The following is a 25,151-nucleotide window of genomic DNA, read 5'->3' on the forward strand; positions in this document are numbered from 1 at the left end:
CCAAATGACCTCAAACTGGCAATTATCAGACCCTGCCATAAGAAAGGACCAATCAGCATGCTAACAACTTTTGCTGAAATTTTTGGGAAAATTCTATCTAACAGATTGCTCTCCTTTTTCAGAAAATTTGAAATATTTATCAATCATCAGCACAGTTTTAGAAAGAAAAGGAATACAGAGACTGCAATCTTCCAGTTGACAAGTAGACTCGTTGAGGCTGTGGATAATAGATGTGTTCCGCTGGGACTTTTTCTAGACCTGTCGAAGGCCTTCGACTCTGTTGACCATGAAAAACTGCTAAAGAATCTTGAACATTATGGAATCAGAGACAAGCAACTAGACCTTATCAGGAGCTACCTTTGAGGACGTAGGCAAAGGGTAGTGGTCTCAACCGAAGAAGAAACATTTGTATCAAGCGAGGTACTGATTGAACTGGGAGTTATTCAGGGGAGTATTCTAGGCCCACTCTTTTTTCTAGTTTACATCAATGATCTATCATCTGATCTTGAGGAAGATCAACTTCTTCGCGATTTAGTCCCTGAAACGACGATCTACGTAGACGATACGAATATTATTCTTCAGGACAAAAGCATGGAGGAAACATTCATAAAAGCTTAGACGATACTGGTGTGTGTCAGGAAGTAGTGCTCTAAAAATAAGCTCCTCTTAAATGTGGCCAAGACCGAGTGTGCTGTGTTGCATAGTAATCGTTCTGGAGTTCAGCCTCCTGCGTCAGTTGGGTTACAGGGAGTTATGGTTCCATGCACAGTAAAATTTTTGGGGATTCAGTTGGACTCTAATCTTAAATGGCACGGCCATGTCTACAGTCTCTGTCAAAAACTGAGTAGAACTATTTATACCCTTAATGTACTTAGTCAATATGTGGCTAGAAATGTATTGATGGTCCTGTATTATTCAAACTTTCAATCTATGATTACTTATAGTATTGTAACTTGGGGCAAAAGCAACCAGTTGTATAAGCTTTTCAGGGTACAAAAGTTGGCCATTAGGGTCATCAACAAAATGAAATTCCGCGAAACTTGTAGGGAGTGTTCAAGAGAGATATCATGATGACTGCAATTGGTCTTCTATTTACATAGGTGTTTATTAATTATTAGAAAATATCCTGAATTCTTTGCAAAATATTTAAATGTTAATAATACAAGACGCAGGATACCTTACTTATTTCCAAAGCATTCTCTTAGTCTAGCTTAGACCAATGGCAAATATATGTGCATGAAGTTGTGTAACTCACTTCCCGACAATTTGAGAATAATTAAAGAACTCAATGCCTATCAGAGGAAAGTATACCAGTTACTAGTTGAAATTGAACCTTATTCTATTGATGAATTTTTCACTGGTTGTAGGAGTGCACTGTAATGATCGATCTGTATTTTGACTCATTTATTCTTGTATTAACGCTAGAAATGCAAATAAATTATTACTATTACTATTACTATTATCACTTCCATATTTTTTTATTGTTGAGTTTTCAAAATTCATCATGTAATAGAAAAATAGAAGACATCATAATTTCTCATCTTGGTTTTCCACTTGTGTTGCCACTTTCAAGAGATATATCAAACTACGGTTAATTTTTTTCATATTTCTCAGATATTTCTGTTGGAGCTCCTTTGTCTTGACATGTATAAGAAGAGGAACACTTTTTCAACTTTGGATCAAATCTTTCATGGGAATCGCAAATGTATTTGAAACTTATGAAGTCTCCATCAGGACCTAAGACGCATAAAAAATACGTTTGACAGTTATTGTTGCCTGCTCTCAAATCTGGAAATCTGCCAACAGATTCACAAATTGGTTTAATAATATAGGCTGTAGTATAAGAGGAGTTACCTATGGAAGTCTCATCGACTGTTAGTTCCTTCAGATTCTCGGAAAACTCACTCACTTTTTCAGTAGTTGTAGGTATATCAGAAGAATAACTAGTTGGACTCGAAGAACTATTTGGAGTCAGAGAAGTAGTTGGAGTTAGGTAACTAGTTGGAGTCAGAGAACTAGTTGGACTATTAGAACCTGTTGGACTCAAAGAACTACTTGGACTCAGAGAGGATGTCATCAAATCATGAGTTTCTGTTGTTTTATCCATTGGCGATGTTGTAAGTATGGAAAAAGTTGTAGAATAAATGTAGGAGGAAGAAGATGATGCTTCCTTTGGACATGCGTAAGATATGCTGCAGATCTGAAGCTCTGGATCGAATTTTTCGTTTTTAGGACACTTGAAAATTTGAAATTGTAAATCTCCATCCGGCATCAAGAGGCAGTAAAAGTATGCTCTGCACGTTGGATCTGTATTATCAGGAAATCTTCCTGTTGAAGGGCAAGTGAAAGTATTGTTTGGTATCGTAGGAGAATTAGTTGTTGTTTTTGATGGTGATAAACAAGAATAATTTTGGTCACAGCTTTGTGTTTTCGGATCGAATTTCAGCCCACTTGGACAAGCATAAATCTGCTCGGTGAAACTACCATTGGGTAGATACAAACAGTAGTAGTATGATCGGCATGCATAATCTTCTTCTACTGGGAATCTGCCTTGCTTGCTACAACTGAAGGTTCTTGGAGCTTCTGAAGTTGGAACAGTTGAAAGAGTTGGAACCGTTGAAATAGTTGGAATAGTTGGAACAGTTGAAACAGTTGGAACAGTTGAAACACTTGGAACAGTTGTCCTGGATATATCACATGTGACTTTTGAACTGCACGTCTGTAACCTCGGGTCAAATTTTGTTCCTGGGGGACACGTATAGTTCATTTTTATGTATCTACCAGTTGGAAGATAATAGCAGAAGTAATATTTGGTGCAGGTTGCATCGGCTTCTTCTGGAAATCTGCCTTGTGCCTTACATTCGAAACTGGTTGGTGTTGTTTGGGTTGTAATGGCAGTTGTAGGTGTTATTGGAAATGTTGGCGGGATACATTGGTAGTTCTCTTTGCAATCTTTTGTGACTGGATTGAACAATGTGCCGTTTGGACAAGTGTAGATTTTTTCCAAAAACGCATCTGATAGACGGAAACAAAAAATGTATGTTTGGCAAATCTCGTCATTCGGATTAGCAAATATTCCTTGCTCACTACAAGCTGCTGAGGAATCTCTTACCACGAAGAGGATCTGGAATATTAAGGGAATAGTTAATGGCAGTTTGGGTTTCAATGTGATTCTGGTAAAAGTTTGACTCTTCTATCATCGTTGACAATTTTTTATCTTCACGTTGACTGTCCCCATTCTAATTTTTTTTTCACCCCCCACGTCCAACACATTTATCCAAAGAGGAGGGTTACTTTTGAGTGATAAAATATATATTCTATGGAAAAATTAATTCTGCAGCCATTTAAGGAAGTGTTCTTGTTCAAAATCTTCAAGTCCAATGGAAGGCTTGATGCTGACGTTTCTTGAATCACGTATGATTAATTATGATTGAGGTTATCAATACATATTTCTACAAGACGTTCATCCCATATGAACCGACCACACTGCAGCGTTCATGAGAAGTAGCCATATTTATCTTGAACGTTAAATGAATCAATGAATCATATACGACTCATGGACTCCTGGCGAAAATTTTTATGTATCATATGTGATTCATGGGACAGTCAACGTGTTAAGCCAGTTTGTAACAGCCGAGAATTCTCTGGAGAATTCTCTACCAAATTTTGGTAAGAAAACGGCAGAGATTATTTTGTATGCAACTGAACCGAAAGTGCGTATCCCAGCGAGCACAAACATCCCTGGGATGTTTTGGGATGTTTCGAAAATGTTGGCATGAGGATGTTTCTTTGAAACGTAATATGCACTTCCCAAAGAGGTCTCCAAAGGCTATTGGAAATCTTTATTTGTTCTGATCTGTGGCATTTCTTCGTCTACCTACAAAGAGGTACTGTCGAGTTGAAAATAATGTAAACGTGTGGATATATTCTCTAGACGTCGCATAGTTTGCCTTGAGAGGTTCATTCCAAATAAACAATATACAATTCACCTATTTCATTTTGCCGCCATTTCCACTTTCTTCGTAGTTTGGACTGTGGTCTGTTCGGAGTTGAAAGTTGATTGGTGATTTGTATAATATTAACTACTTCTGTGTTGATTTTGATTGTGAATTTAGGATCGATCTCTTCATAGTAACCAAATACAATTAATAAGTAAGTATTACATGAATTAAATGTATAGTATAATGTCCAGAAACATACATATAACCTCAAAAGAATCCACGCTGCGTGGTTAATATTATTTGTGTATTTGGGACTAGGTATAAGAGATCATTGTATTTTGGTTGGAATAATCGAGTGGTATATGGAAGGTTATTAGAATTGTGAAGAAAGTGATCACGCCTAAACAGGGAGGCAATGAATCCTCGTTATTAGAATTATTCAAGAAATGACTTTATAAAGTTTAAAGCCATATCATCGAGGATTTCAACATATTTCGATAATCTATCTCTGCCGTTGATAATTCCCAAAATATTTTGTAAGATTACTCTTCCGACGATGATAATAATCATTCATCACTTGTGAATCACAAAATAATTCAAATTGTCCCAGAAAAGTTCTTGTTTTTGAAAACACCTTTAAATTGTTCCATCTTTGAATACCAGTACAAATAATTAAATAAATAAAATCGTTTCGCAAATCAACCTGTTCAGGAGCTATATACAACTCAAATCTTCCAGATCTTTTCATGCAGCTATTTTCTCTGTTATTTTAATTGGAAAAAATCATCTTAACCTTCATATATTTTGTGAATTAAATGTTTGAGTTGTGTTTTTATTTTGTATCACTAGGAAAGTATTCGAACTCTATGTCAAAGATTGGTTTAGGCATATTAGGCAGAGGAGGAGGGACGATAAAATGAAGGGAAAATAAATTTTTCATAAATTTTTTTCATTTTCCCTTTCGGTACATCTAATATTATAATCAGTTTGTTTTCTATTATTTCTGTTTTTTTCATGTTAAATGTGATATTTCTTTTTGGTTATTTATGTTTGTTTTATTGAATGTGATATATTTTTTTGTTTATTCTCCCTTTCTGTAGTATAATATTAATCAATTGTTTTTTGTTGTTCAATTTTTTATGTGAAATGTGATTTCTTTTCCTTTTGTACCTGTTGGAGTATCATTAAAATATTTTTATTCTTATATAGTATTTCATTTAAAAACTTTGTAGTTCATTTAAAATAGAATGTGGTATCCTCAAACATTCAAATGAAAGAAAAAAGGCCTCACAAAAGAATTTCATATAAAGTCTTACAAACAGCGATTTCGTGTGCGCAAAGCGCTTTAGAAATGTTCTATTGTGTACATGAAAAGGCTATCAAAAAAACTTCTGAGTAGTTCTTTTTGTGACATCCCAGGGACATCCATATAATAGCCGCCTGCGGCGGACATTGGCTGTTCTATAAAAGTTCTATTCATGTATAAACAGAACATCGCAGTGGATGTTCAATGTCTCGAAATCTCTTACTTTTAACATCTCTGAGATGTTTTTGTGCTCGCTGGGATGTAACGGTACATAATTCACAGCGCATGAAATCTCGAGTAAATTTTCTAGAGAATTCTCGGCTGTTGCAAACGGGCTTAAATTATGAGTATAATTTATAATTATAGAACATCGATATTTTGTTAAATATTCCATATACTTTTGGGAAATATATCTTAGGTTATAATGCAGGGTGCGGCATCTTACTTGAGACAGTGATTTATCTCAAAAAACTACGTACATTAGTGAACAAAGTTTGAAATAAAAATTGTTAGGTATCACAGGGGACAAGAAATGAACATATTTTTTCAACCCTGATCTTGGCTTCAGAGTTATTTCAGGGTCAACTTGATTTTTCATGAAAAAAGTACTTTTCTGGTTGGATATCAATTATTATTATTTAAAATTTTTTCTTAACCGTTTGAATGAAATCTAGTTCAATATTTTGAAATCCCCTCAAAAAAGTTCCGAAGAAAAGTTACTACTCTTTTATGAGGAATAATAATATATACTAAAAAATCACCTTTCCTTTGAATTAATTAAATTTATCTTAAAATAACCTTGAAGTCCAGGTAAAGGTTAAAGGAAATATGTTCATTTTTCGTCCCCAATGAAAGGATTTACTGTTTCAAGTTGAATGCCGTACCCTGTATATGGGTATAATTTATTCTAGTACTCGTCTCTCTCGAGATTTGTCGGATTTGAAATTTGCCTCATTTTTTACTGGCCTTTAGGCTGAAGTTTCATTAGTTTTAACCATATTATCTTACTTGTGCTCATGGACTTCATACACTCAAGAAAATCTGTCTTATATCAAGAGATCTTGAACCTGCTTCGAACTGGTGCTAGACACCAATCAGAGTTTTCACAAGTTGCACATTCATTGTTCACTCAGATATCAATCTTAACTACATCCAACAAGCGAGGATCGCACACAGTTCCAGTTTGTTGGTAGATCTATATCGAAGGTAGGATTTGAAGTTATTTTACCATCTGAACAATCATATACAGTCTCCTGAAGTCAAAATCCTACAGAAGGCGATGAAAAATAGATCGTTTGCAATGACGTAAATACAAAAAGATCAAGGTCCAAGTATGATGAACCACCAAAAACCATAACAGAAAATGAGTGGCATCAGAAAGAGATTGTGTTGTCAATTCGGTAGGATTACAAAGATGATGAGAATAATTTTCCAAAATTTCGAACAATCACCTCAGAAGTTTGTGAAATTGGAGGAAGCAACCAGGGATGAAAAGCCATCATTAGGATTTTTGTTGTAAGAAACTAGAATTTTTATATAAGCGCAGGAACATGATTTCACTATAAGGATGAAAAAAGGTCATTCAACAGAAAGGCAGATGTTATACCAATTGAAGTTCTTTTCTGTATGACAAAGAATTTCACACATAACTCAATAAAAAGAACACAACTCATAAAAAAAAGAGTTTCAGTTGACTGGATGAACCTACTGTTGAAAGAATTATTTATTCAAATACTTACTGGATATATGAACGTGATAAGCATCATGTTATTCTACATTTTATTCTACATTTTATTTGTTTCTATTAGAAACAGCCATTTCATTCATTCAGTTAACTATTTGCGCAATTTTGATATTTTGTTGTATTTCAGAATTTCCATATTGCTTCAATCAGCTGTTCACAAATCGGAATTGCATTCCTCTACTTAATCACCTGTCCAATTTTTTGTCTTAAATCCACTATGTAATAAATTGATGAGAACGACTATAATACTCACAACAGAAACAATAAAAGGTAAATTCTTCATCGTCAGTTCACCTTTTAGTCAACAACACATACTAATAATGTTTAACGAACGAGAGAATGAACAGCAAGATAACAGTAATCCTCATTTTGACGAAATAACACAAGACAGACGGTGAACTCTATTTATTTGCGAGCAAACATTTTGGTCGCAATGATCGTATAAAATATTTTGCAAATAGGAATTTCGATGGAATCATCGAATGGATTCGAGTTATACTCAGGTTGAAATTTCGAAATAATTTATTTAATCAACAAAATACACATCAATAATTTCAATAATCATTTACAAATTTTGCAAACAGCATTAGCAGTACATTTCTTCAATGTTATATCGAATGCTGTCATTCCTTCACAGTTCACTACTGTCTTCACCAAGACGGAAGCTCTTCGTACGCAATGGATGTAGGAAGTACACCTGGTGTCCAAGGGGTTCATGAACTTTCCTTCAGCTGAACAAGCAAATTCAGATATGGCGGGGCTAAGTGGAACGCATTCGCTGGAAGCAGGTGTCTGGGTGGTCTTTCTTGTATTGATATGCCATGGTGCCCTAGTTCCAGGAATTTTTGTGATTCTCCCTGTACTCCTCGTCGGGGTGGTGAAAGTGTTTATGCATGGGCATTTGTATGTTGTTGTACATAAGCCAAGTGATGGATCGAAGTAGGAAAATCTTGGACAAGTGTATCTGGTTCTTATGAAAGTACCATTCTTCAACTTGGAACAAAGGAAGTAATTAGTACATGTTATGTCTTTAGTATCCTTGAACCGTCCACGGAGTGTACAGACATGTTCTGGATTCTCAGGAGATAGGTCACATTCCGGGGGTTGGGTTACTCTACCTGTAGTTGTTGATTTAGCAGTGGTCATAACAGTTGTTACAGGTGTTTCTGAGTTCTCAGTTATTCTGCATGGACATACGTAGGAGCTACTACACCTTTTCAACTCAGGATCGAATGATTTTCCCATGGGACAATTATATTCAGTTCTGATGTAAGTTCCGTTGCCAATATCACTGCATAAGAAGTAATTGCAACATGACACATCTTGCCTATTCGGGAATCTTCCTGGCGAACTACACACGAAATCTTCTGTGGGTATGACACAGCTTTCGGAAGAAGTAGTGAAATATTGAGGTGATTCAGTGACATGACAAGGACATCTATAACTTTTCGAACAAGTCTTGAATACCGGATCGAAACTGGAACCTTCCGGACAGCTGAATTCGGTTTGAATAATGGTACCATTATCTGATTTGCTACAGGAATAGTAAGTGCAACATGATACATCTCCTGGTTTCGGATACCGTCCAACAGCAGTACAGACAAATTCTTTTCCTGTAGGTTGACAAACATCGGGAATCGCAGTTGATACTGTGGAAACCTTAGAAGTTACAGGAGTGGTGGTTACTATAGTACAAGGACATTCATAGGACGATGAGCAGTTTTGTAGGGAAGGATCAAATTTAGATCCACTGCTGCATCTGTATTTTGCTTGTACGAATGTACCATCTGATAATGAAGAACAGAGGTAATATGAACTACATGTCTGATCTTGGATATTAGGGAATCTTCCATTCGATTTGCAAACGAATTTATAGTCAGCTGGAGGAGTGATACATTCTGAACCAGTGGATTCCGAATTTCGAGAAACCCTTTCACTTGTTGAAATTGTGAAACGTGTAACATTTGCTGTATTCGTAGTCCTACCACTAGATGTGGACGAGGATGGTCCAGTTGATCGAGGTGTTGTACTGGAGGATAGTTTGGGAGAAGAGGTAGTTTTGTAGGAACAAGGGCAGTTATACTCCCTACTGCATCTATGAATTGCTGGATCGAAGTAGGAATTCCTTGGACATTTGTACTCAGTTTTTATGAGAGTTCCATTGCTGAGGGCTGAACATAGGAAATATGCGGAACAGGTCAGGTCTCTTCTATCCGGAAAACGTCCTTTTGATAAACATATGAATGGTTCATTACGGGACGGAATGATGCAATCTTCGCCAGCACTACTTGATTTATCTGTTGATGAAGAACCTTGCTGTTCATTTGTGGATTGAGATCCAGTAGATACAGGAGTTGTCGACATTCCTGGCCGTTTTGTAGGTACTGATTTTGAAGGAGTTATCTCGGTTGATTTACTAGTGCTAGACCTAGAGGAAAGGGAACCGGTGGTGTCCGTTCTATCGGATGCAGTTGTTGATATTTTTCTTGTAGACATTGAACTGAATGATGTTCTCGGTTTCTCAGTAGAAAGACTTGGGTTTTGTGATTGATTTGAGGATTCGGTGATTGTTGAAGTGGTTGAACGCATATTTGAGCAAGGACATTCATATGTTCTACTGCATCTTTTGGCTGAAGGATCGAAGTATGAGTTCGTTGGACATTCGTGTTTGGTCTTTATAAAGATATCACCTTCGATTGATGAACATATGAAGTACGAAGAACAAGTCAAATCTCTTCTGTCAGGAAAACGTCCATTCGACGAACATTTGAAAGGTTTGTTGGATGGTGGAATAATGCAGTTTTCCGGAGTATTGCTTCCGCTTTGTGTAGAGGATAAATTTTGTTGTACAGTCGTTGATTGATAACCTGTCGACCTTGTTGGAAGTCTTGTAGATTTTGAATTCGAGGAAGTAATTCCTGGGGATGAGGTGCTACCATCACCCTTGCCTGAAGTCGTAACGCCTGTGGATTCTGATATTTTCGACGAAGTGGTCGTTATCGTTCTCGTAGATTTAGAGGCGGATGTTTTGTCACTCGTTTCGGTTGATCTTTTCGTGGTGGTCACTTGTTTCGTAGATTTTGTTTCTTCAGTTTTTTCGGATGGGGCTATAGTAAACTTGCTTGACCTAGATGTAGATTTTTCCGTTGTACGAGAAGTGACAGTCGATGAGTTATTGCCAGAAGTAGCATCTGATCCCGAAGATTTGGATCCTTCAGTGGTAGACATCGAGCTGTTCGGTTTCTTAGATGTTGATTCAGATCCAGAGGAAGTATTATCTGCTCTCGTTGACGCTGATGGACTACGGCTGCCTCTGGAGGAAGAAGCTGTGGATTCTGTTTGGCGTGAGATAGGGGTTGACGATGTTGAAGATTCAGAGCTGGATGAAGGTTTCGTTTTTCCACTCGAATTGCTACTAGGTGTTGTTTGTTTCGGAGATACTGTACTCTTGTTCATGTCAGTTGAGTGATTGTTTTCCCCAGTAGATCTCGATGAAGAAGGGCTTGGTGTTTCAGAATTGGGAGAAGTTGATGGAGAATTTGAGCAAGGACATTCGTAGGTTCTACTGCATCTCCGGACTGAAGGATCGAAGAAAGAGTTTCTTGGACACTCGTGTTTTGTCTTAATAAAGATATCACCTTCGATTGAAGCACACAAGAAGTAAGAAGAACAAGTGAGATCTCTTCTGTTAGGAAAACGTCCATTCGATGAACATTTGAAAGGTTTGTTTGATGGTGGAATAATGCAGTTTTCAGGAGTATTGCTTCCTCTTTGTGTAGATGAGGAACTTTGTTGAACAGTAGTTGATTCAGACACTGTTGATTTCTTAGTCGACCCAGTTGGCAATCCTGTGGTTTTAGAATTTCTGTCAGTCGTCCCTGTTGAGCTTTCTGATCTTGCTGTTTGTTTCGTAGATTCCGTTTTTCCAGTCTGTTCGGATGGTGAGGTAGTAAACCGACTGGATCTAGAAGATGAAGATTTTTCTGATGTTCTCGAAGTGACAGTCGGTGAGTTATTGGAAGGAGAAGCACTAGACTCAGAAGATTTGGAGCCTTCAGTGGTAGACATCGAGCTGTTCGGTTTCTTAGATGTTGATTCAGATCCAGAGGAAGTATTTTCTGCTCTCGTTGAAGCTGATGGACTACGGCTGCCTCTGGAGGAAGAAGCTGTGGATTCTGTTTGGCGTGAGATAGGGGTTGATGATGTTGAAGATTCAGAGCCGGATGAAGGTTTTGTTTTTCCACTCGAACTGCTACTAGGTGTTGTTTGTTTCGGAGATACTGTACTCTTGTTCATGTCAGTTGAGTGATTGTTTGCCCCAGTAGATCTCGATGAAGAAGGGCTTGATGTTTCAGAATTGGGAGAAGTTGATGGAGAATTAGAGCAAGGACATTCGTAGGTTCTACTGCATCTCCGGACTGAAGGATCGAAGAAAGAGTTTCTTGGACACTCGTGCTTTGTCTTAATAAAGATATCACCTTCGATTGAAGCACACAAGAAGTAAGAAGAACAAGTGAGATCTCTTCTGTTAGGAAAACGTCCATTCGATGAACATTTGAAAGGTTTGTTTGATGGTGGAATAATGCAGTTTTCAGGAGTATTGCTTCCTCTTTGTGTAGATGAGGAACTTTGTTGAACAGTAGTTGATTCAGACACTGTTGATTTCTTAGTCGACCCAGTTGGCAATCCTGTGGTTTTAGAATTTCTGTCAGTCGTCCCTGTTGAGCTTTCTGATCTTGCTGTTTGTTTCGTAGATTCCGTTTTTCCAGTCTGTTCGGATGGTGAGGTAGTAAACCGACTGGATCTAGAAGATGAAGATTTTTCTGATGTTCTCGAAGTGACAGTCGGTGAGTTATTGGAAGGAGAAGCACTTGACTCAGAAGATTTGGAACCTTCAGTGGTAGACATTGAGCTACTCGGTTGCTTAGATGTCAGGTTTGTTGATTCAGATTCAGAAGAAGTATTATCTGCTCTTGTAGCAGCTGATGGACTACGGTTGTCTGTGGAGGAAGAAGCTGTGGATTCTGTTTGGCGTGAGATAGGGGTTGATGATGTTGAAGATTCAGAGGCGGATGAAGGTTTCGTTTTTCCACTTGAACTGCTACTAGGTGTTGTTTGTTTCGGAGATACTGTACTCTTGTTCATGTCAGTTGAGGGATTGTTTGCCCCAGTAGAGCTCGATGAAGAAGGGCTTGATGTTTCAGAATTTGGAGAAGTTGATGCAGAATTTGAGCAAGGGCATTCGTAGGTTCTACTGCACCTCCGGACTGAAGGATCGAAGAACGAGTTTCTTGGACACTCGTGTTTTGTCTTAATAAAGATATCTCCTTCGATTGATGAACACAAGAAATAAGATGAACAAGTGAGATCTCTTCTGTTAGGAAAACGACCATTCGACGAACATTTGAAAGGTTGGTTTGATGGTGGAATAATGCAGTTTTCAGGAGTGTTGCTTCCTCTTTGTGTAGATGAGGAACTTTGCCGAACAGTTGTTGATTCCGAACCTGTTGATTCCTCAGTCGACTTAGTTGGAAATGCTGTCGATTCTGTTTTGGAAGAAGTTCTTCTTGTTTTTTGGGTAAGGAAGGTGCTGCCTTTGCTTCCATTAGGAGTCGTTTCTCCAGTGGAATCTGATCCATCCGAAATAGTGGTTGATGTAGGTTTTGTGGATTCAGTTACGGTTGTTTTTTCAGATCTTCGTGAGGTCGTTGGGAGCTTGGTAGATTTATTTTTGTCAGTTGTTCCAGATGGTTTCGAAGTATTGTCACTAGCTCTTGATGATGGTTTCTCCGAAGACCGTGAAGTTGAAGAGGATTCAGAAGAAGTAATACTTGTGCCAGAAGTTTCGGCACGTTTAGTAGTCGGCTTCGGTTCTTCTGATTGATCTGATTTAGAGGAAGTAGTTTCTGTTTTTGCAGACGCTGATGTGCTACCAGTGTATCTAGACGATGAGGTAGTTTTAGTTGCTTCTGTTCTACTAGAGACGGTGGATATAGATCTGGAAGATGGTTTAGTCCTTTCAGTTATACTTTCTGATGTTGATGCTTGTTTTGAGCTACTTTCTTCATTTTGAGTGGAAGGTTTGCTGCTTTCGGTAGAAGTTGGCACAGACTGTTTTGTGGTTTTGAATGTTGTACTTGAGCTTGACTTGGGAGTAATCGAAGGAATATTTGAACATGGACATTCATAACTTCTACTGCATCTCTTTAGTGATGGATTGAAGTACGAGTTTCTTGGACATTCGTGTTTGGTTTTGATGAAGATATCGCCTTCGATGGATGAACACAAGAAATATGAAGAACAAGTCAGATCTCTTTTGTTCGGGAATCGCCCTTTTGACCTACATTTAAATGGCTTATTGGATGGTGGAATAATACAATCATTGGGAATACTGCTTCCTTTCTGCGATGATGAAGATCCTTCCGTTGTAGTTGGTGAGCTAAGTGGCTGTCCAGTGGTCGATCCAGTCGATTGTTCATTGGATGAAGTGCTGGTGGATGTTACTCTTGTAGATTCTGATCCATTCGAACTTGATTCTGTACTACCTGTCTTCTCAGTGAAAGAGGTACTGCCGCTGCTTTTTGAAGAAGTGTTTTCTGATGAACTTGTTCGACCTGATATCGTTGTTGAGGTTTTTCCGGTGGTTTTCGATGATGTCGATGCTTTCGTGGTATCTGTGCTTCCGGATTCTCGGCCTGTAGATATAGTACTTTCTGTTGGATTGATAGTTTTTCCACTGGAACTGGATGGGGATTGCCTGGTAGTTTTTGCAGTGGTAGTTGTCAAATACTTAGACGTCGTAACAGTTTTGGTAGTACAGGGACATTCATACGTTCTACTGCATTTGTGAATTGATGGATCGAAGTACGACATTCTTGGACATTTGTATTTTGTTTTAATGAGAGTGCCATTGTTGAGAGCCGAACACAAGAAATATGTAGAACATGTCAAATCTCTTTTATCAGCAAAACGGCCTTTCGATGTACATCTGAATATTTCCTTCGATGGGGGAATAATACAAGCATCTGGAGTTCCACTTCCTTTAGTTGTTGTTGAAGAACTTGTTTGTTCCGTTGTTGATTTCCTTTCAGGTTCTGATGTTGTAGAACTACTCACTTTTTGTGAAGATGGGGATGCCGAAGAAGTTGATTTGGATGGAACCGACTGCCCAGACGTGGAGAGAGTTTGACTTCCTGACGTGCTACTCATACTAGTCCTGGATGGTGTTACCTTAGTAGATTTTGTTCGGTCTGAACTAGCTGTCGATGATCTCTCTGTCGATCTAGAGTTTTCTGATTCGGTTTGTTCTGTACTTTTGGTGATTGTAGATTGTTGTTGGGACGATTTAGTGTAGGAAGTTTCTTCAGTAGGATTGTTCTCTGTTGTTTGTCTAGTTGGAGATGGGGTAGTTGATGAATATTTTGCAGTAGTTGATGCACATGGACATTCGTATGACTTACTGCATTTCTGAATAGATGGATCGAAGTACGACTTCTTCGGACACTTGTATTTAGTTTTGATCAGAGTACCATTATTGAGGGCTGAACATAAGAAATATGAAGAGCAGGTTGTATCCCTTCTATCAGGGAATCGCCCTTTCGATAAACATCTAAATGGTATGTTCGCTGGTGGAATGATACAGGCGTCTGACGTTCCACCACTGTTTTGTGTTGACGATAAATCTGATTGTTTGGTTGTAGCTTTGGAGCCATTAGTCTTCTCAGATGTACGGTCGGTAGTGCTGCCACTTTGTGAGGTAGATGAACCAGAACCGCTTGTTTGCCCAGATGTTGAAAGAGTTTCTTTCGATGATGTGGCTCTTGTCGACTTTGTAATTTCAGAAACAGTTGTCGATTTGGAAGAAGTTTTGGTTTTTTCCGTGATTGTGGACCGTTGTTTGGTAGATTCAGTCACTGTGCTTTTATCTGTTGAAGTACTGGTCATTTTACTGGCCGTTGCTCTTCCAGTTGTTCCGGATGCGGTAATTGTTGATAATTTTGGAGTTGTTGAAGTAGCAGTTGAACATGGACATTTATACGACTTATTACATCTGTGAATCGAAGGATCAAAGTAGGACTTCTTCGGGCATTTGTATTTCGTTTTTATAAGAGTACCATTGTTGAGTGCAGAACATAAGAAATAAGACGAACATGTCAAATCTCTTTTATCTGCGAATCTTCCCTTTGTCGTACATTTGAATGGTTTATTGGATGCAGGAATGATACAATCATTGGGTGTTGCGCTACCATTTTCTGTTGAAGAAGATGCTGGTCTGGTGGTTGTAGCCTTGGAGCCGTTAGTCTTTTCAGAGGTCAATTCTGAGCTACTGCCATTTTGTGATGATGAAGATCCTGAGTTTTCGGTAGTGGATTCAGAGCCGTTTGATTGTGCAGATGTAGGAACTGTTGGGCGTTCAGAGGAGCCTCTCATGCTGGTCCTAGGTGATGTTACTTTCGTCGACTGTGTTCCTCCCGAATTAGCTGTCGTTAATTTTTCTGTGGGATTTGATTCTCTTGAGGATTTGGTTCGCTCAGTAGATCTAGTGATGGTGGATTTTTGCCGAGAAGATTCAGTGAAAGAGGATTGTTCGGTTGTTTTAACGGTCATGCTGCTGCCTGTTGTTTGTTCAGTTGCTTTTGATGGGAAAATTGTTGGGGGTTTTGTAGTACCTCCAGATGATTTTGAACATGGACATTCATATGACTTGCTGCATCTCTGAATACTGGGATCGAAGTAAGACTTTTTCGGGCAATTGTATTTCGTTCTAATTAGAGTACCATTGTTCAGGGCTGAGCATAAGAAATATGAAGAGCATGTTAAGTCCCTTCTATTCGGGAATCGTCCTTTTGAAGTACAACTGAATGGTTTGTTTTTTGGTGGAATGATGCAGTCCTCTGGAGTTCCACTACTTTTTTGTGTTGACGAGTTATCTGGTTCTTGAGTAGTAGCTCTAGAACCATTAGTCTGCTCAGTTGTCAATTTGGTACTTTTATCTTTTTGTGTAGTTGTTATACTTGAGGATTCTGTTCTTCTCGAATTAGCGGTGCTATCTGTAGATTTTGAACCTGTTGATCTACTTGTGGTGGAAGATTTAGTGATTGTGGTTTGATCAGTTGGATTGATAGAAGAACTTGTTGGTTTTTCAGTGGATTTCGTAGTAATCGATGAATATTTTGAAGTTGTCGATGGAATATTCGCACATGGACATTCATATCCTTTACTACATTTTTGAAGTGAAGGATCGAAGAACGAATTTCTTGGACATTTATATTTCGTTTTTATGAGTGTACCATTATTCAAGGATGAGCACAAGAAATATGAAGAACAAGTTAAATCCCTTCTATCTGGGAATCTTCCCTTTGATTCACACCTGAATGTTTCATTGTTCGATGGAACTATACAGGTTGATGAAGTTTCACTACTCTTCTGTGTTGATGAGGAACTTCCCGACTTTGTTGTGCCCATAGAGCCATTGGTGGATTTGGTTGTAACATCTTTCTGTGATGCTGAAGTTCCAGGGTTTGCAGTGGTGGATTCAGATTTGCTTGTTTGCTTGGATGTTGGGCGTTCCGACGAACCACTCGTAATTGCCCTAGGTGATGTTGATTCGGTTTTTTCTGAGCTAGAAGTCGATCTTCGCCTTGTGGTTTTTGAGTCTGTTGATGACTCTGTTTGTTCGGTAGCTCTTTTGGAGGTGGATTCTCGAGTTGTTGTTTCATCAGTTGGATTCATTGTTGTTGATTCCATCCCTGATTTCGATGTGGTAATCTTGGGAGATTCTTCTGTTGTTGAAGGATTATTGGCACATGGACATTCATAAGCTTTACTACATCTGTGTAGTGAAGGATCGAAAAGCGAATTTTTTGGACACCTGTATTTCGTTTCAATGAGAGTACCGTTTTTGAGGGCCGAGCATAAGAAGTATGAGGAACATGTTAAATCCCTTCTGTTTGGGAACCGCCCTTTCAATATACATCTGAACGGTTCATTTGATGGGGGTATGTTACAATCACTACTCTTTTTGGTCGATGAAGAACTTGCTGCTGGGGTTTGCTCAGAAGTTGGAGAACTAGGACGTCCGGTAGATTTTGATCCAGTTGTTGTAGTTCCTGAATGACGAGTTTTTGATTTCTCAGTTATACTAGTAGATTCAGTTGTTTTTCTGCTAGAACTTGTTATTCCTGAGGTGGTACTTGATGAGGAGCTGGAAGTTCGTCCTGATGTACCAGAGCAGGGACACTCGTATTTTTTACTACATTTTTCAGCTGATGGATCAAAACGAGAGTTTTTAGGACATTTAGCTTTAGTTTTCGTGAAAGAACCATCTTTCCGCTCAGAACATATGAAGTAGGATGAACAGCTCATATCTTTTTTATCTGGGAACCTTCCTCTCGATTGACATTTGAATGGTTTGTTGCTTGCTGGAATTGAGCAGTCATTAGTTGTACCACTTTCATTTGGTGTTGTTTGAGAATTCATTTTGTCGGTGGTGGATTCAGAAGTGTTAGGTTTTGTAGGACTAGAATTCGTGGAACCATTCTGAGTGGTTTTTTCCGTCTCAGAACCATTTCTAGGGGTATTAGTTTGAGAGCTCATTGGGATTGAAGAAGTAACACCAGGTGCTTCAGTGTTACTACAAGGACATACGTAGTTATCAGTACACTTTTCTAAAGCTGGGTTGAATGTTAAACATCTTGGACAGCGGTATCTCTTTTTCTTCAATGCTCCAATACTATTAATCTCACAAAGATAATAAGTATTACAGGATACATCAGTTCTGTCTGGGAATCTACCTGCACGCTCACATTCGAATTCTTTTCTAGGAATTTCACAATCTAGCGGTGTCGATCTGGACTCGGTGGTATAAACTATTTCGGAATTCGTTGATGGTTTGACAGTTCTGGGAGATGGTGTTAATGTGGTTGAATACGTAGATCTTGTTTCGAATTGACATGGACATACGTATTGCATACTGCAATTCCTCTTGTGTGGATCAAATGTTGATCCGTAAGGACAACTATATTTTGTTCTCAAAAATCCTCCATTTGAAAGCCTGTTACAGAGGAAATAGTCAGTACATGTTACATCTCTCTTATCGGGATAAAGTCCTTCATCGGTACATTTGAACAAATTCAATTTCCCTGTGTCTATGCAGTCATCAGTACCAGGCAATATAGTACTTGCTGCTTCGCGTGTTGGTCGTTGTTGAGGTATTCTAGTCCACCTGTAAATTTTGGTCCACTTCTCATTAATTTCCGCTTCTCTACTGCGTTCAGACCATCCACTATGTTCTCTTCTTTCGCCTCTGTGCCAATTTACATTCTCTGGTGAATTCATCTGGCAAGGGCATTCGTAATTAAGATGACATTTTTGAGTTCTGGGATCAAAGAAAGATCCTTCAGGGCATTCATATTGGGTTCTCAAATATTCTCCACTGCGCAAAAGGGAACACATAAAATACCTCCTACAGGAAGTTCCTATCAGGTCAGCATATTTCCCACTTCTGCGACATTTGAAATCATTCTCAATGTCGTTCCTGCAACGATAGTGAACGTTGTTAACATGCTCTATCTGCAAAAGATCGCGAGTTGATCTGGAAAGTTTGGGGCATGTGTAATTTTTGGAACACAATGCAGTTTCGGGTGAAAAAACTGATTTTTCGGGACAGCTGTATTGGGTTTGTATTAGTTCTCCTTCGAGGGTGTATGAACACAGGAAAAATGAATTACAGGTTTCATCCTTTGGATTTTCGTAACGTCCTGCCTTGGTACAAAGAAATTTCTCATTTTCTTCCTCCCCATGAATTTCACAGAGAATCTGGAAAATATTAATCAGAATTTTACCTCTTATTGATCTCAAGATATGTATCGTTCAAATCAAACGTCAAAAATTTCCAGTATTGATAGTAATTTATTGAAGAAGCACAAAATGATTCAACACGAGTGGCTCACATTCCTCATTCTCACTGATGACCATATTTTTTGAATTCAACAACTATAGTGAAAATGTATTGAAACAAAAGAACCTACATTGTCTTCTATGTTGAAAATTATTCCATGGCCAACAACACCCCGATGAATCTACTATTCACTTTAATATCGAATAAAGAAATGAAATAGACACAAAGAAGTTCATGGTAGAAACAACTAATTACATTAAAACCGCAAAAAGACGCTATATCGATCAACATTGCATTCTAATGTTGTTTTCGAAACACTATAATCCCCTATTGATGCCTTAGCTTTCCGATTTCATTTTCCTTTAATAGAAAATTTAAAAAAATGGACGACTTGTAGCCAACTGAAACTGGGCAGATGTATCTGATGTAATAATCTAAAGGAGACGCAACATTTAATGACTCAAAAATAAATTTGACTAAAACCTGTTGAAATTCAAGTTATTCTACAAAACTGTCTAATGTGCTGATAAAAATAGGAAAATAAAGTTTTCACTCTCAGAGTTAGCCAATTGAACCATAGAGTTGAAAGAATTGCTTTTACGTGACGTCTAATTTACGTACCAGATTTGAATGATTCAATCGAAGTTATTTTTAAGGAGTCTCAAAGAATTTATTTTCTACTTTCGGAATCCGTAATTCAAATCAGGGCAAATTTTGTCAAATTCCGAAAAAAATTAAAGGAATATATCGTTGAAGTTCCACTTAGATGGAAATGTAGTTATGCAAGTGGATAAAAATGTCCTGAATACTTACAAAGAGTGAGAGAAATAAAATAGTTAATCTCATTTTGAGATGCTTCACGACTTCTGACTGACTGACTGCTTTCCCAAAATTTTTATATTTTTGAGAAGACCAGAGAACAAAATGAAGCTTAACTTTATGGCACCGAATTGTTATTATGAACGTGATGAAACTAAAATTGAATGGATATGAGGCTGTAAACCCGAGATAATCTGTAACATCATCTTTGATTTAAGATTAACAAATAAGGAAATTTTTATGAGGGGTAATTCAAATATTCAGATAAATGAATATGCGAAATCTGTTTGCTTTTCGATTGAGTATTATGTATTGCAGTGAAAGAATTCAATGAACATTGATCGTTGCGGAACTCATTGTGTCTTGAGGGGTAATAAACTCGGTATTGGTATGAGGTTATACCACTTTATTCATCAGAATAACCCCTTTTTATGTATGTACGTTTAGAACAACGACCTTTTGTTTTGCACCATATCATATGAGATTGTCAAATTTGGATTTCATTCGAAGGAACTTAGATGATTTTTTCGGATACAAACATGTTTTATCGTCACATCACAATCCCACATGGATAACACAAAGATCTTCTATATACCTAAAATGAATCGATTCTGAGATAACTACTCTGAAAGAAATATTGCTCGGCAACCATATCCTAAGAATCAATAGAAAAACCAGCCAGAAAAGAATTGACGAAAAGTTTAGAAAAAATATTCAATGGTAGTAATGCAATTTCGAGCATTAACTTCGATGTATTTCTGTACATTTTGTTCAGAAAAAATTGAAGAGAAAAGACGCGGTGTTCTGTTTTTGCAGAACAACGCCCCTGCACACAAATCTCATGTTGCCATGCAAAAAATTCGTGATTTAGGGTTTGAATTACTAGAACACCCCCCTTAGTCACCAGATTTGGCTTCACTCGACTATCTTCTCTTTCCTCAACTGAAAAAGAGTTTGAAAAGTCGTAAATTCTCTTCCACCGAGGAGGTAATAAAAGCTGTGGAGGTCTGATTTGCAGAACAAGAAGAAACATTGTTTTGAAAGGTCTAGTGACGTTTCAGGTTCGCTGTAATAAATGTATCCAATTAAGAGAAGAATATGTTTAGTAATAAAATATTTCGACATTGAAATTTTGTTTGGTTCTATAGTAGGCTAAGAATTTTTCAATATATCCTCGTAGAATTCATTTCGCTGATAATCATCTCATCTTGTATAGGTACAGAATATTACCAAACAAGGTTGAAAGTTTTACTAGGGGTTATTCCTTGTTGAATATTAGAGGGGTCTTTTATATAAACTGAAGCTCTTTTTGTAAAGTTACGAGCTTTCAAGAATGGACAAAAAAATTAATTCATTGGAAGTGCTGGACATTTGAAGGAATGGATTTCATATGCATGTTTTACCATTTCATACTCAGTTTAAGCCTGAGTCTGAACAATACCTAATCATTGAATTCTACAGAGATTACTTCTCTGCAAGGGCGCTTATTATATAGAGTTTGACTAGAGCTCCAGTTTGGCTAGCTATGGTCCTATATTTATCATGAATACGTTATAAACCGTTTCCTTTAGTCCTTCGGTATTACACTGAGCAAAAAAAAATCCTTTTCTATATTGTTTTTCAAGACAAGCTTAGATATGGATCTAGATAACAATTATGAACTCAATACAAGTCATTTTCGAACTTTCGAAGTAAACAACACAGTTTGTACGCCGTCCATTTGATTTACCACTTTCTCATTCTATTGAACGTAAAATATTTCTTCTTATTCTTCTTATTCGCTGAACGATCTTTGTCTTCATTTAGAGCCATATGGCTCATAAATATCGTTTTTCAACATTCTATAGTAGCCTACTTCATGACGGAGTTTTTGAACACAAGTTATATTTTGACATCGCTACATGCCCTGTCTCAATATCAACCGAGATAAATAACATTTGGTTAAAGAAATTAACTCTTTTATAATATAAACAGTTAATCCTATGCCTCAGTTATCCCTGCGTTATCCTTATATAGATATTCCTTCTTAGAATTTCGTTCTGTATTAACATCATCTAATCATCTATTTGTTTGAGATAATTATGTATTCAATGCATTCTATTTGTTCATCTGACACGTTAATGGAAAGCACCTATCAATATTTTTCTACCTTGAGATATCTTCTGAAATATCAGCTCTTAAGTCGTTATGAAATAATCGGTAAGGATTATGAGCTTTTGTACTATAATTCCACTTAAGTAAGTGTCTTCTACCATAGACAATGTTGATTCGGGACAAATTCGAAAGCAGACTGAATGTATCGTTTGCGAATATGAAAATTTTCGAGATATTATTCTTGGTGAGTGCATAGTGTACCTATATGATACGGTTGTAGTTCTCTGTGCGAAAAAAAGTCATCAAAAGGATAAGGATTATGGGGTTGCTCTTATTTATTTTGACCATTTCTTGAATTTTTTTATTGGATAATTTCACTTAGGCTGCATAAATTCTTCTCTGATTCAGGTATGATAACTCGATAACTGGCTATAGATTCTTCAAGTTTCTGTTTTGTCGTTTTAGAAGGCAGCAATCTTTTTATTCATTATATTATAGCTGCATTAAATAATATCCCAATAGGGAACCTGTTGGATTTATTGTGTAAATGTACTGTAACAATTCAGTACCAAGCTCACTAATACGCAGAATCGGTCCACTTCATTCTTCGCACAAAAGGTTGACTACAAATAAAGACTCGCGAAGATAAGTAAGTTTCCCAATGTTGTTTCAAAGCCAGTCTTCATACGTTTTCCACGCAGCAGTATAATTCGTAGCTTCAACTGGACATAATAATTCGATTATGTCCGTTTTGCTCAATGAAGATCAATTTTCGATCCGACACGAACAAAACTTCCACAAGCTAAGTTGAAATTTCGAAACGCTGCGCACATTGATTTCCTGCATAGTTGGGGTCTTGTAGGAGGGCTAGGTGACATTTAGGTATCCAGTGCTTCCATATATTTATTGTAATTGATAAAAGAGTGCTTTTACCTACGTTGAAACTACTGGGTAAGTAATAATTACTATTCGGCATTCTGTTATGTGTATTATCAGAAACTGATTACAATTCAGTTAGATTTTGTGAATAGTTTTTGAAAGCCCCAGCTTAATCCCGAGGCTTCGGCCTCCCTAAAATTTCATTGAAATACGCCAGTTGATATAATAAGAATAATTCAAGAAAGATAATGAGCAGAAAACTGAAAAGTAATAATAATTAATAAACAACATCAGTAGTAGTAGTACTAAAAACCGACTACCAAAGATTATAATCTTTACCGACTACATTTTGATCTGTTTGCCACATTTGACAATGGGATGGCGCTGATAAGGTACTTATACAGAAAAACCGTTTAAAACAGTTTTCTGCTCCAGAATTGAAGGGCGCGACATTCGAATTCTATTCCTTGTATTGTATTCCCATATCGACTTGTTGAGACCAATAAACAAACATCCTGAGCGACAAAACAAAGATATGGTTTTGTTTTATGCTTAAGATGTTAGTTTTCATTTGAACATTGTTTGGAATCAATTCATATCATCTACGTCAAAGGTGTTAATTCTGTGCAATATAAAAAAAGTTGAAATACATTTTTTGCTCATTTCAACCTGCTCTATATGATGAACAGGAAAAAAATATAGGTTGTCATTTGAAAAAATTAAGTTTCGATTGAACTTCTATTTGAAATTCTAACTTCAATTTTTGAAGACCCTGTATATCATATTGCTAAAAATAGAGATGTAATGTATGATCCAATATGTTGACCAGAGCTGGGCAAAATTTGGTTTTGATACATTCATCAGAAAACTAGTATCAGCTATTTTACTGAGCACCTATAGCTGTCAAAATTTTAGGAAAAATTCGAATATCTCAGAATCGGTGCCATATAGAACCGTGGTTGTCATCCCAAAGTTTCCTTGAAATTTGACAAGGAATCCAAAACTGCAATAATATACAGGGTGTTACATTTAAAATAAGAAAGTTGATACCAACAGGTAAAAAACGGAGCATTCTGTATTAAGGTAGGTTATAAAAAATAAAAGTTCAATCGAATACAGTTAAGTTTTGCATTCAACTTTTTCTTCTAGCTCCTTTAGTTTCCACAATAAGGTATAGGGACACTTTAACTCGCCAAACCTGTACCTACATTAAAAAGTAGGTGATACCTCATTTGAAAGGCATTTCTATTCTGAGTTCAGCATATTTTTTTTTTCCGTTCAATCCATTTGTTTTTGAGATTTTCAAATTTAAATTTTGTACTGAATTGGAAGCTGGAGATTGTCTCTACTGATGCTGGTTTCGTGTTGGCACTGAAATCTGGAGATAGTCTTCCCTGACGCCGATTTCATTTTGACTCAGAAAGCTGGGTATTGTCTTTATTTTTTACCAATGGGCTCATTATAATTCCTGGCATTGTTGATTCAGGCACTGGAAGTTTTCTACACGGACCCAGGAGACGAAGGTCGTGAATAATTCAGCTAAATCCGACCCGAATTACCAAAAACTATTGTTCCTTCGATTGAAACCATACTGGATTCGTGAGATTTTTCTTAAGGCAAACTGAACGCTCAGCTGTTTCAAAGGAATAATCTTCATGACTAATCTAAACAGTCTAAGTCAGAATAGGCTCACTAATGACAGACGTTTGAAACATAACAACTTATATTCAAATATTTATCATCTTCAAGTATTCAAATCTTTGCCATTTTATTCGAGTATTATCATTATTATTTTTATCATTTCAAATCGAAAAATACACGAAAGTACATCGTTTTGCTGGAGTCATTCTCTCTTTTCAGATAACCTTGATTTGTACACTCTCATCAACCCAACGATGTATATTTCCTGGAAGGTATAAGGACTATACTGATCCAACCGGCAGGCTTTATTACATCTGCAACCAATTTGATGGTGTTCCTATATACTTCAGATGTCCAGTGAATAACGTCTTCAATGCATTAACGCAGGTTTGTGAAGTGTCTAGCAACCCAAAACGACTTCAGTGTACTTGGATTCAGATACTTTTAGGAAAAACGCCTAATCCTTCAGGAGATGGAACCACATATATCGACTGCACCGATCCTTCTTTAGGTCCTAGAATTGTTGCATGTAGTGCTGGCTTGTTCTCCCCAATCCTAATGTGTTGTTACGATACTGCTGCAAATGTTTGTTTTTTATCGTGAATCTGTAAAATATGTTAAGGATATTGAATAAATATTCCGGTGACCTTGTATACAAGTTCATCATAATATAACTAATGAAGTGTATTCGTCTTATTTTCAGTGGTCATCGAATTTGTGATTAAGGTCTTGATTCAATAAAAAAACAACAATACAAAAACAAACTCTGAAATACAAAACATTTCAATATAAACAAAGTTTCCAGAAAAAAAAAGAAATGAGGCTTAG

General features: G+C 37.2%; 3 protein-coding genes across 3 annotated transcripts; 1 reads left to right on the forward strand and 2 right to left on the reverse strand.

The window, feature by feature from the left end:
- Positions 1-1,640: 1,640 nt before the first annotated feature.
- On the reverse strand, positions 1,641-7,010 carry LOC123309474 (mucin-5AC-like). Its single transcript, XM_044892613.1, has 3 exons — positions 6,987-7,010; positions 1,855-3,124; positions 1,641-1,796 (listed from the first exon to the last, which is right to left on the reverse strand). The coding sequence occupies exons 1-3, from the start codon at positions 7,008-7,010 to the stop codon at positions 1,783-1,785; spliced, it is 1,308 nt and encodes a 435-aa protein (XP_044748548.1). The 3' UTR covers positions 1,641-1,782.
- A 485-nt stretch (positions 7,011-7,495) lies between these two features.
- Positions 7,496-19,853, reverse strand: LOC123310028 (serine-rich adhesin for platelets-like). The gene is made up of 2 exons (XM_044893386.1): positions 19,704-19,853; positions 7,496-18,808 (listed from the first exon to the last, which is right to left on the reverse strand). Exons 1-2 carry the CDS (start codon positions 19,734-19,736, stop codon positions 7,553-7,555), a joined length of 11,289 nt encoding a protein of 3,762 aa, XP_044749321.1. The 5' UTR covers positions 19,737-19,853; the 3' UTR covers positions 7,496-7,552.
- Positions 19,854-21,891: 2,038 nt separating this feature from the next.
- Positions 21,892-24,976, forward strand: LOC123309714. Its single transcript, XM_044892940.1, has 2 exons — positions 21,892-22,047; positions 24,543-24,976. The coding sequence occupies exons 1-2, from the start codon at positions 21,970-21,972 to the stop codon at positions 24,924-24,926; spliced, it is 462 nt and encodes a 153-aa protein (XP_044748875.1). The 5' UTR covers positions 21,892-21,969; the 3' UTR covers positions 24,927-24,976.
- Positions 24,977-25,151: the final 175 nt, after the last annotated feature.

The sequence above is a fragment of the Coccinella septempunctata genome, chromosome 3 (genome assembly GCF_907165205.1).
Source record: "Coccinella septempunctata chromosome 3, icCocSept1.1, whole genome shotgun sequence".
Lineage (NCBI taxonomy): Eukaryota > Metazoa > Arthropoda > Insecta > Coleoptera > Coccinellidae > Coccinella > Coccinella septempunctata.